Source organism: Indicator indicator, chromosome 18 (assembly GCF_027791375.1).
Source record: "Indicator indicator isolate 239-I01 chromosome 18, UM_Iind_1.1, whole genome shotgun sequence".
Classification (NCBI taxonomy): Eukaryota; Metazoa; Chordata; class Aves; order Piciformes; family Indicatoridae; genus Indicator; species Indicator indicator.
In genome coordinates, this window is record NC_072027.1 from 5,524,612 (window position 1) to 5,537,876 (window position 13,265).

The following is a 13,265-nucleotide window of genomic DNA, read 5'->3' on the forward strand; positions in this document are numbered from 1 at the left end:
AATATTGCATCTTCAAAACAAACTGCTGAACTCAACTGCTTTTACCAAACGCATGCAAAATTTTCCCCTCAGGATCCTTGGAGGCCCTGGAGTGCCTGCCTTGCAAAACCTGGGGCGGTGAACAGAGCCACTCAAGAGTGATCTCCATAGGATACCTTCAGACAGTGTGCTCACATGTATTTATAAATGTATCTGTACATTTAACACCTAAAATTTTGGGTTGTTTTGTTATGTTACTGCATGCGGTAAGCAGAAAGAAAAATAATGCAGAGCCAAGATATCGAAAGAGACGCTGCCCAGCTGGTAAACTCTGAAAAGAAAAACAAAGCCCTCTAAGAGGCACAGGCACAAGCAGTTCTTATCATCAGCTTGCTCGTGCCGTTTTATACCCATGGTTGTTTCTCTGTGATCATTTCAGATGCCTCAGGAACAGTACCCGCACCGGAGCACGATGCAGACCTCGGAAGGACCCCAGGTATACAAAGTGGGGATTTATGGCTGGAGGAAGAGATGCCTCTATTTCTTTGTGCTGCTCCTAATGATTTTAATCCTGGTGAACCTTGCTATGACCATCTGGATTCTGAAGGTTATGAACTTCACAACTGTAAGTAGGGGTTACCCTGAAAGGTCTGGGGAGGGTAATGGTCTTTCCTCTGAGCATGACTTCAGATGCAGCTTCGGTAATGGGGTGGTTTAGTTGCCATGGATTGTCGTTACCACAGGGAGAAACAAATTTACCCAATGATTGTCTTTATCTGCTGAAGATGTCTGCAGTACTGTCAGGCTGAGGAATCTGCTCAGCATTGCAAATCATGTGCCTCCTACCTGCTATATATATATGCATGTATGTAAACAATATTCCCTCTCCCAATTTTCAGTTATAAAGTGTTGTATTAATGAAATGCATTCGTTGAACTGGGCTGTGGGAATGTGTTTGAGCCTTTCTTTTAGACTTTCTTTGCCTTTTTTTTTTTTTTTTCCCGTGACCGGAAAGTCAAGAAACTTGATTTGCCTTTTTCTTAGGGAAAATTCATGTTGTTCCTTAATGAAATGCTTCCAGAAGTTTCATGAAGAAAAATAAAACTTTTAGGGTGACTCTCCAGGTGTGGTATTTAGGTAGACCATATCTTTATTCTCATTGTGCTGTGGATGGTGCACATCAGCGCTTCCAGTAACGCTCCCCTGCTGCACAGATCCCCTGGCCAGAGTTAGCTTTCCAGAAGCCCCTAGAAAAATGTTGGGCATTTGTACTAGGAGGTAGATTACAGTGGGGCAGATGGTGCCTTCCACACTCAGAGTGCTCTCTGCATCACCTGAACTCTGTTCAAACACTTTTCAAGATTGTAAGTAGTGCCTTGACCTTGAGTTGCCTTTTTAAATGATGTGCTTCACCACTCCTGCTCAAACAGCCTGCAAGTCAGGACTTGATGAGCCAGGCACACCCCACTTCCAGGGCTAGTGAGCTTTCAGGTATGGCAGGCCCTAATTTTTCAATAGGTAATTTGGACAAGTAGGATGATTGACATGAAATCATTAGTCCTCTCTTCTTCAAAGCAATCATTGCACCTTGGTCAAATGGGGTTATTTTGGGATCATTTGAGTCTCCAGGAGAATCTAAGTTTGAGGTTTTAATCCTGGATTTACTTCATGAGAGAGCTGTAAGGCTAAATTCTTCTAGACTACTTCCAAGGACTTTACCAGCCAGGCTCCAGTGTCAGCAGCGTGTTTGAAGTCTCTCAGCATTTCTTTCTCTGCTTTGCTCCTGTGAAGCCCTTAATAGCTGTGTACACCATTATGCCATTAATGGGCCATGAGAAGTTGAGTAAACAATCTTGGACTTAGTGTGTCCAGCAGACAGAATGCTGTGTCAGGGGAACACGTAACATTCATTTTCTCTAACCAGCATGCTGACAAGGTGTGCAGAAGATTGCAGTGCTTGTGTGCTTAGGGAGCAAGCAATTATAAAGCAGCAATCCACAAAAAGCTCCAATGAGTGGGTGAAGAGCAAGCCAAACTGGAGCAATTAATGCTGAACCAGGCCAGTTATTTAATCTTGTGAAACTGATGCCATTTTGATACACCTTTTGTGCTGAACTATGATCTTTAGATGAAAGTAGTTAAAAAAATAGATATTTGTGAGGTGATGGAACTTAGTCATAGGCTTATCGTACAGACAGTGGTATGGGTGGTTCATATAGACCGTGGTATGTCAGACCCATGCTTTCTGCTATTTGGTGGTAGTGGTCAGTCAGCTCTCTTCAAGTTGCTTGGGAAGTCAGGTGAGCTTCTCTGCTTCTTTCTCCTTCAGTGGTACATTTTGCAGGCCATCTGCAGAAGGGATACATACAGAAACCTCCCACCTCCAGCAGTCCTCTTCATCCCACACTGGCCTTTTTATTTTTTCTTTTTGATGCACTGATCTTCAAGCTCTTGTCTACTTCTGTTTCCTTAAATAGTCACTTGCTCTCTGAGTCACTGGGGATTTGTCCAGGGTGAAGTATATTTGTCTATGGTTTTACTTAATTCATATCTTCTGATGTTACTAGGTGGTGTACAGCACTCGGTGCTAAAAAGACAGATGGTAGCCCTGAATCCTGCATTGGGAACCACTTTGTGGTTATAGGCATGGCCACACTAGTCAGGGTGTCTGTCTCTGACACCACCAATTGGAAAAAAGTAGAAGAACAAGGCATGTAAAATGTGATTCTAGCCCCAGTATGCACCCATTCATCTCCTGGTCTCCTGCAGCCTCACCAGCTGCTTTGGATCCTGCTCTGCAATCCCTCCTGCACCATTCCCTGAGGCTGAGAAAACCACTTTGCTAAGTGAAATTTTAGAGGCAGACTTTTATCTCTAAACAACAAATGTAGGAAAATTCTCAAATGAGGAGATGTAAATATGGAAAAATCTTTAATTTGTTCCTGTTCTGATAAGAGGAGCTGAGAGTCCTTCTGGGGCTGGAGAATGATTTGAGTAGTCAGTAAGCAATAGCTGCTCCTTAACAGGTTTAAGCTATGCCAGTGCTTGCAGAGCAAAAAAAGGAGGGGAAAGTTTGTAGTTCTGTTCTTGTAGAATGTGTAATGTTTCCAGTACCTTCCCACCCCTGAGCTTTCCTCCCAGAACCTGAGTCTATTCAATGTCACAGAACAGTCCTGGCACTTACCAGAATTTAATGAGTGCTCATTATAGCCAAAAAGTGCTCACAGTATTTTAATGAGCACAGCAAACCTGCTCAAGAAAACTTGGGGATGTTTAAAATGCTGATAAGGGGGAATGAAGAAGGAGGGGAGGGGATGCAGTAAGGCAATCTTGTGGGAAACAAAACCACCACCTTCTCAAGCACATTACTGGAGCAGCACCCATCCACTCCACTTCCACCTCCCTTTCTATCCCCTCTGCATGCCCCCCTGCCTCATGTTCCAGGAGACAACTCCTGTAAAATCAAACCATGACCTTCCAATCCATGGCTTTTAATAAGCAAGCCATCACTAATTTATTCTAGGGTTTGCTTTTATCTGGCTGTTCAAGGCTTAGACAAATTGATATGTGCCTATTGCCTTTTACTCAGTGCTGTCAAAGCAGTGTCATGTCTGCATGGGGCCAGTTGGTCATTGTCTGCTCTATCCTCTGGTACCATCATTCACTTCTCATGTACTATTTGATCCTCACTTTGCTTTAAATGCCTTTATCAGGCACAGGTTGTATAAGAGACAGGCCTAGAGGGGCCTCAAATATCACCTGCCTGTCTCACAGCTGGTTGCTATAGCCAGGTCCATTTATGCCATTCATTTACCTCAGGGTTGTTCAGCTCTGGGACTGTGGGAAGCTTGCTGAAGGTTGCTACCTCAATGCCTTCCTTTCATTCTTTAGCCAAACCACAGAATTAATCTGGACCAAAGCCACCAGTTTGGGTTGAAATCCAAATACACCCTCATGGTGTCCTAACCTAACTGAGATAGAAACCACCGTTCAGCACTCAACTTTCTGATGATATATAGGTAAAGGGAACTCCGTTTCATTCAGGTCTTCGACATACCTGGTAGAAGTGTGTGGTTTACCCATCAAACCACTGGGGACTCCTTGCTTTTCCTTTGCCCTTCCCTGATGTTTCTATCCATAGCTGGAGCCTGTTTGTGTGTTTTGGATTGTATGCTCTCTGGGACAGAAGCTGTTTGCATGTGGCATTCTGCACTGATATTTTAGCAGGGTCTACTATGCTGTAAACCATAATTACATGGGAAATAATATTTTTTCCCTAATTAGCAAGGCTTGGAATTCCTGGAGAACCATCATCTAAGAATCATCCAAAGTGAAAGCTCCAACTTTGCTGTTTGGAAGGTCTTTCATAAGAGAAACAGCTCTCCAAACTGGGAGAGCATGTGCTGCTTACAGATCTGTGCAAATCCACTGCTTGTGCTGTCTCTCCATGCACCTTTAAGGAAGTGCAACGTAAAATGGACAAGCAATGACCCTTTTCATTCCATCCTCCTTAGGATGCAGAGAGAGGGGAATCTTCCCCTCCTGATCTGTTCAGGCTGAGGCTGGGGTTCTCCCTAACCACAACACATGCAAACTCTGTGTTCTCTTTCCAGAACCACACAAGGGTTTATTGAAGGTTTGTGTCCTTTAGCATGAGAGTCAGTCCTATTTTCTTATTATAATTAATTGAACAGGAATAAATGACTGCCATTGTTCAAATTTTCTCTTACTGCAGGTTACATTCATAGCTGAAGGGGTGTGTTAAATGAAATGTTAGCAATTTAGAGAGATAAAATGCTGCTCTAGGTGGCACAAATGCTAAATATCGTTATTATCATGCTTTCTTTATTAAAAGTTGATAAGAAAAATGAGCTTTTAAACTTTGGTTATGAACAGTTATTTCCAATACAATTACTCCCTCTTGTGTGTAAACTACCTGCCACATTTTAATTACAGGAAAACAGTAGGGTAATAACACAGCAGTAAAGATGGATTCAAGTTAGGAAAGCTCATTGCTCTAACAGGCAGGATTCTTGTATTAATGATTTAAAGGAACAGACTTTGGGGTTTTTTGTTTTGTTTTGGGTTTTTTAGGGTTTGTTTGTGTGTTTGTTTGGGTTTTGTTTTGATTAAAAAATTGTCTCAGAAGAAAATGACTCTACAGTTTATATTCACTTTTCATGATTTCTCTGGAGTTTCCTTAGTTGTAATGGTGAGGCTCAAATGAGAATAAAATTCTTTAGGTGTAATGATGAGGCCCAAATGAGAATAAAATTCTTTAGGTGTAATGGTGAGGCCCAAATGAGAATAAAATTCTTTAGGTGTAATAGTGAGGCCCAAATGAGAATAAAATTCTTTAGTTGTAATGATAAGGCCAAAACGAGAATAAAATTCTTTAGGTGTAATGGTGAGGGCAACATGAAAAAGAAATGTGATCTGCTTTTCAGCTTCTGCTTTGCAGTGCAATTGTAATCAGTCAGCTAAAATAGTTCAGAGTTAGAATTAGTATTACTCTATCCTTACTGAGGAAAGAATGAAATTCTTTTGTTTTCCTCTCTCTCACCCTCACACACGCATGCATACAAAATTGTGCACTCCTCCAGCCTAATCTTGCAGCTGCTCTTATAAAACAAGTCATTGTTTTGAGGCTGCCTGCATGACCCAAGAGCTTTGTGTGCTTCCCTTCTTTCCTCGTTGACTGCGTCAATATAAAGATATTAATCTTTCAGTGATCTCACATCACCAGCAAGCAACACTGTGAGTGGCTGTACTATTAAGTGGAGAAGTTTCTGTGGGTGAAATCCTTACCCTGTGGAATTTAGTAGGAATCTTGTCTTTGACATCAGTGGATCATATCCTTCACCATAATGCTTTTTACTTACAGTTTTTACAGTAAATTGTAATTCCCTTCCTCCCAGACTGAGGAATAAATGTGTTATGGTTTTCTTTTACTCTTTTTAGAGATCTGAATTTCATACCTAGATAGTTCCTCTTTCTGTATGAAAAGCAACTGGTGTTAGTTACCTTCTTTAAAGATAGCATAGAATACCTTTTTGCCACCACTCATTTGGAGTTTAGAATAGTATAGCCAGTTTTAATAGGATATTGCATGATGTTTTTACAAGTTTGACCCCTTCATTGATGCCTTCTCCAGAGTGTCAAGCATTTGGTACTGATGTCTTGCTGAGTTATTGTGCACTGGTTTCTTCTAGTGCTGTACCTCTGAAAACTCAGTCTCTGATAATGCTTGATTTTTATTATCCTAATACTACATTTTCTCAGCCAGCACGAGCAGTTAAGGCTTTCATCTCTCTTGTTACCAAAAAGTACTGAAAGGACTCCATATTCTTACCTCACTGTCTCTACTCTCTGCTGAACCATTGGGTTTTTCAGAGGCCTGCCATATTGATGAGGTGCTTACATATATGTCATGGAAGCAAAAGAAATAGTGAAATTAGAAGTGAAATTAGAAGTACCACTAAACCAAGCTGGGTATGCTGCACTGCAATCATTTAGGTAATTCTTTGGTTTTATGCTTTAACTGTTGCACAAGACAGCCTGTGGTATACAGATGTTACAATGGCACATAAAGCTTTTTCCTCAAATATTTTGGGTTGGGTTTTGTGGAGAACTGAGACTTAGGTGATTGTGCTACCATCTCAGTGGACAGAATTCCAGCTCTCACTTCTCAGTTGTGTCTTAAGCTGCTGTTCATACTCAAGCCATGTGAGCAAAAGTATGTGTCCAGGAGACAGGAATATCCCCACCACAATTACTTTCTGTTTTTTTCATAGGCAGAGTAAAGCAATCTTATTTATTGGTGTCCCTACTGTAGAAGTGCTGCATAAGCTGTGTATTTAACTACTCAGCAGGAGTGAGTGAGATTGTAAATGTCCCCATAGCAGAAAAAGATTTTTTTTATTAGTGCTATTTTCCTACTGGACATCAGAGAATGTAGCCCTGATGCAGAGATACCCTAGGACCCAGCATCTCTTGGTTAGTACTGCTTCTGATTTGAAGGAAGTTGTGGGAAACTCAGCCACACCCCTCTCCTTGTGCTTGCATGGATGCAGGCAAAGCATCATCTGGCAGGTTTGCTGGTGAGCCTCTATAACCAGTCTTGTGCCTATCTCCACAGCAGGAAAATACATTGCTGCATTAAAATATGTTATGGCTTTGTTTGATCCTTCCAAGAACAGAGGGATAAAAATAGATGGAGAAGGTGGGGAGAGCAGCAGAGATTTGGGTGGTTTTCAGTGTGAGGTTGAGTTTTTGGTCTCCTGGTGTAATGCTTCATTTCCAGGCAGTTCTGCCTGTGAACAGCCTTGTGTGCTGGTGCCCCACGTCCCTACTGTGCTGCATGATGGGAAGTTTTATCAGACTAGGCAGAACTGCTTCATGGTGTGACAGCAGCAGGACCCAGCAAACTGCAAAAGGTCATGGGTGGGTTGTGCAGGGAGATGAGTCATAAACTCTTGATCCCAGATCCCCCCTTCTGCTACCTTCCTCCAGAGGAGATTGTTCTCAGCTTCTCTTTCATCTGAAGAAATAAGATACTTCACATTAGCATTTGTCTCAGTGCCAACAAAAGATCTTCAGACTAGCAGTTCTGAAGCAGAGAGAGATTTGTCTCTTAGAGAACATGTAAAAGGTATTATTATAAATGTGCAGAAGAACAAAAACAAGCTCATTGCTAAAATGTCGATAATCACTTACTCCTCTGAATAGTTTACAATCTGATCCCTCCCCATATTCTCACTGTACAGTAGGAGAAATGATTAAATTTGGGGATAAAAAAAAACCCACAATCAAACAATCCCAAACAAACAAACAAACAAAAACTCAACAACAACCAAACAAACAAAACCAAAACAACCAGATGTGCCAAGCTGAGCTGTTGAGTAAATTTTTCACTCCTTCTGTTGTTCCTTGTGCTTTTTCCTTCCTTCCGAGCTTCCTGACATCTGTCCTGAACTCTTGGCACAACAGGGAGCAATGACCTTCTCAGCTTTGAAAACCTGAAAGCCATTGCTGTAACAAAAATATAAATCTTCTGAAGCACCTCTTCTGCGTGCTTGCCTGAAGACTGAGGTGCTGCTTGGGGTAGCCTCCACGCCCCCTTCAACTTGTCCTGAAACTACAAAGCCATCAGCTTTTCTGAAAGCTGCTTCTTAAAATATTTTGTGGCATTTCCTGCTGTTTGCCTCTAGGGTTGTAGGATAATCCATGGAAAGGGGATGGAGGTGGCTCTCCTTTGCACTGAAATGGCATTTACAGCTCAGAATACTGAGCAGCAGCAGTGTTCACTTTGGGGTGAAGCCCCAGCTTGTGGGCTAACTGCTGTCTGTTATCTAGGATAAGCTTGTGTTTGACTAAACAAAAGAAGTAAGAAAAAAGTGAAATATTGTCTCTGCAGTTATGTCATATCTGTCAGAACTTGCTCTAAAGACTAATGGTTTTGAGAACAGAATTACAGACCTGTGGTTGTAAGGAGTCTGCCTGTCCCCTCCTCTCCTGCAGATTCTCTATTATCTCTTCTGCTTATTTGCTCCCATACCTGATCTGATAGATGTATTTAAAATACTTGCTGCCATTTCATGTGCCTGTTCTTCCAGAGCTCTACTATGGAGATGAACTTGAATATACCATTTGAATTCATCATAGCTTGCATTTTAGTTCTGGTCATTTCCACTTCAATTACATCTTCCCCATTACCCATCCTGCCTTCGCTGCCATGGTCAACAGTAAGATGGACTGAGGTAATTATTTGTATTGAGGCCTGAGTTTCTATGGGGCTACACTCCAGTGCACTTGCATGAAGGACAACCTGTTAACAGTGAAATTATGTGGTTGCAGACAGATTTATAGAAGAGAAATAGATTTATACAGGTAATTCAGCCTTGACCTCTTGAGTTCTCATTACTTTGCATCCGCCCAACACTACTGCCCACCTCTTTCCTTTTTAAATGAGATCCAGTAACTAATAGTGAAATTATGGCAATCTGCTATATGAAATTTGTGATTATTTGCATTTAATTAAAGGCTTCTCTTGAGAAAATGAAGGGCAGCTTAACCTCAGAGAAGCCTCTACATCTCCAGTAATTACTTCTAATTGAAGTCTTTAGAATTTCCATCCCACCAGAAGAAAAGGGGAAAAAAAAAAATAAACCAAACCCAAACTTGAAAGTTTACACCCACACACAAGGTCCTTTAAAATTATTTTATCTTTATGCAATGAAGGTGACTGAGAGTTCTCATGAATGATTATTTAGCGTGAGTTAACCAGCTGTAATTAAAGCTTAATTACTCAAAAGCCTGGTTTGTGCTGTGCTTGAGAAGTCCAGGGGTACAAATCCATCTGTTCAAACTGGATGTGTTGTGTGGTGATGTCCTGCACAGGGAGGTACAGGTGCATATCTTGCCTAAGTCTTTCTGATGGTTGAATTTCCATCACAAGGTTCTAGTTTTGCACAATTTTTATTGACTTCTCATGGTATTTTGGTTATTTTAGAGAAAAGTTGCAAGCCTGTTGGCTTAGCGTGTACTGCGAAGCACAGGAGAGGGGCTTTGCAAGGTTGAGGTGTGTGGGGCCAAGCAGCAGTGCTGCCTCTGGGTTTGGGAACATCTTGAACATCTCCCAGCTCCTTCACCTATACAGTGCTCAAGGCCACAGGCTTAGTCATAGTTCCTGAAAGAAGTGGATCTTCCTCATGACAAACTACTTATAGTCTGGCCCTTGGTGTTGACATGGGAACACGTGGGCTTGGGCAAGCTTCTTGGTTACCTTGTCATGGTAATCCTGGTGCAAGGAGTGTTTCCATAAAGCAGGCTGGACATTTAGTAAGCCACTCATCTGTTACATGGCTGTTATGACCCAGCCCTCCTCCTCTCACCAGGTGCCACAGTGCCTGTTTGGCACAGAGAGGTGAGCTGTGGCTGGAGAGGCGTGATGGGGGCTTGTGTGTGCTGTGTCTGGGGAGGAGCACAGCAGCACCTCACATTAAAGCCACCACCTCAGGCTCAAGCATGCAGCGCTTCATTTACACATTCTGCCTAATTACAACTATCAGCCTTTCCGTGCCGCTTCTGGCAGCACAGTCGCTCTGATTGCACCCTTCAGCTCTATTAAAATCCCTCCTTGTATTACAGATCTGAAAACAGGCATGACAGAAATGAAAGGGTTGTGTGTTGTAGCAGCAGACATGGCCATTTTCTACTGTTTATTCCACCAATGCTGAAAACCACATTCAGCTTTCCTGTGTTCTTGCACTGCACCTTAATGCCTTGTGTCCAGTTCTGGGCCCCTCAATTTAAGAAGGACATTGAGATACTTGAACATGTCCAGAAAAGGGCAACGAGGCTGGGGAGAGGCCTCAAACATAAGCCCTATGAGGAGAGGATGAAGGAGCTGGGATTGTTTAGCTTGGAGAAGAGGCTCAGGGGTGACCTCATTGCTGTCTACAACCACCTGAAGGGAGGTTGTAGCCAGGAGGGGGTTGGTCTCTTCTCCCAGGCAACCAGCACCAGAACAAGAGGACACAGTCTCAAGCTGTGCCAGGGGAAGTTTAGGCTCGAGGTGAGGAGAAAGTTCTTCACAGAGAGAGTTGTTAGCTGTTGGAATGTGCTGCCCAGGGAGGTGGTGGAGTCACCATCCCTGGAGGTGTTCAAGAGGGGGTTGGACGTGGCACTTGGTGCCATGGTTTAGAGGTCTTGGTTGACAGGTTGGACTTTGATGATCCTTGGGGTCTTTTCCAATCTTATTGATTCTGTGATTCTGTGTCACACCAGTCAGCAGGAACACGTGCCTGCTTTCTGCTTTTTATTATCCCGAAGGTTGTGTTTAATGTATGCTGGAACACACAGAAATGTCTAGATGGACTGAAATCTTTCGGGATGACCTCTTAGAGGGCTACAGGTGAAATGTCAGAAATGGAAACGTCGTTGTTTGGCAGCAGCAGATTTGTCATACTTTTTGAAGCTGCAGCTCCAGTTAAATGCATGAAATTATGTGACCTGCCTCTAACATGCCTGGCAAAGTGCTCCCTAAAGGGAGGCAAAACCAAAAGTGCTTTAGTTCTCTGTAGAGAGCCCCCAAAATACTTGTATTTCCTGTAGTCATACAGATGTGTGTAGGTGCTGATTTTGATCAGGTAATATTTAGTAGGGTGCTATTGTTTCTGACAGCAAATATTTTATCTTTTCAAAACAAGACTTTAAAGAATTTAGTTCTAGGAAATTAAGAAATCAAATGCCTTTTGCAGTCTTTATTCTGTCTGAATGCTAGAAAGCAAATCTCTGTAATTACCTATTTGTGCACACAAACCACTTTTGAATCAAACACTTGTTTAGCTGATGAGTTGTCATCAGTGAGACTGAGAGAAGGTTTGTAGCAAAGCTTTGAACCTTGTGAAGGGGAGGAACTTTAACCTGAGCAGCTGATCTCTGGGTTACAGGAAGATTGGGTGGCTCCCAGCAATTCTGCTGTGGTTTTACAGACTGTATTGTCTAGAGGGGAGAATGATTCAGTTCACCAGCAGGCACAGGTTATAAGGCAAATTTCATCTTTATTTGAAGTTATATGTCAAGACCTATTGACCAAAGATATTTGTCTTTGTTAGTGTTATGAAGGATTCAGTCTTGCACATTGCCCAAGAAAATCTCTGTATGTTCAAAGGCAGATGTATTTAATTCCTTTCCTCTTCCCGGTGGAGCTACATTTACTGTCATTACCCCTTTCTTCTAATAGGAAGCTTTTCTGCAGAGCAGTTTACCTTGTCAGTCCTTCTCTATTTGAGCTGAAAATGAGAAGATTTCACATTTTTAGCTGGGCTAAAAACCCAGTTCTTTGAGTGGGAAGACTGATGCGAGTAAAGACCCCAGTGCCACCACTGTGCTCACAATGTCAGGTGCCCTGCAAGTCAGCAGGAGCTGGGGCATCCTGTGATCCCTCACCCATGGGAACAGCACTGTGGTTGTGTTTCCCGTCTTCCCAGGTACCAACTCACTGTAACTCATAACAAATTTGCACTCACCAAAATGACACTAAGAGATTGCCCTCCAGGAGCAGCCTACATCATCTTACCTCTTTGGGGGAATAATCTGTGCTGCAGGTGGGTTCAGAGCCTGGGGCTAGGAAGGCACTTAATTCCATATTTCCTGTAGAGTATGCTAAATAAACATGGAGTAGCCTGTAGTATGATGCATGACTTGATTTTCCTCTTACAGGGATGTACCTTAGTGGCATTGCTTTAGGTTTACACTGATATAAATGAGAGAACAACAGGCTGGCAGCATACAGCTGCAGAAGGCAAGGCTGGAAAGGAAAGGATTTTAAACTTTGAAATATAGACAATATCTGGAGAGAAATTTGAATCCTGGTTTGGGGTGAGTTTTTTGACTTTTCTTTTTCTCCTCACAGAGGAAAAAAAGACTGCTGCTTTAGGTTGGTAATCATCTGTAGAGTGACACATTAAATGGATTTCACTAACCTATTAAGTTTGTCAGTTTGAAACAAATACATAGATGCTGCAAGAATTTATGCAGTACAAAACACAGAAAAAGGACCCAGGAGAACTCTGTGGACAGAAATAGCTGGGAACAACTACAAATCTGTGCTCTGAAATCTTATAGAGGCAGACACCCAGCTTCAGAAACATGGCACAGAAACTTGGAAATGGTAGACAGTTGTATGTGAACTCTAGTAAATGAGAGTCTGCTGTATTCATTTCTTTCTTTCCTTTTCCTAATTTCACATGTCCTTAAAATTAATCCATCCACTAAGAAATGTGAAGTTAAAAGGCTAAATTCACTGCTCAGTCACAATTAGCATGGATATTCCTATAGGATCAGCTGACTGAAATGCTTACTGAAAAGGGGAGTAGAGAGATGATGAGATTCATGGTGGGGAAATGACCACCATTCATCCAAAATGTTTTCAGTAACAGCATCAGGAAGGGAATATACACTGGTGCAGTCTGTAGTTTTTGGGTTTGTTTTAAAGGTCTCTAATGAGCCATGTGTGCAATGCATTTCACCCTGGGAAATCCCACTGAAATCTGGCACTTGGATTTCATTTCTCGTACTGCTATATTTAGAGCAGAAAGCAGATCTCCCAGCGTGACTCCTTCTGGCTTATAGAAGCCCTGTGAATTGTCTTAGTTAATATACACTAATCAGTTACCAAAGCTGCCAGCCCCCCATGAAAATCCTTTAAAATGACAAAAAGGGGAAGCAGAGCAGTTGCCTTTACTGCCAGGCTGCCATCATGCAGCAGCAGCCCGTCGTCA

The 13,265-nt window shown here is 42.3% G+C and overlaps 1 protein-coding gene across 1 annotated transcript in view; it reads left to right on the plus strand.

Moving 5' to 3' along the window:
• The first annotated feature begins 418 nt into the window (after positions 1-418).
• SGCD (sarcoglycan delta) overlaps positions 419-13,265 on the plus strand; it is a 132,385-nt gene continuing 119,538 nt past the window's right edge. The window contains exon 1 of the mRNA XM_054389087.1: positions 419-604. Coding sequence (XP_054245062.1) covers positions 419-604 — 186 coding nt within the window. The remainder of the gene's footprint in view (positions 605-13,265) is intronic.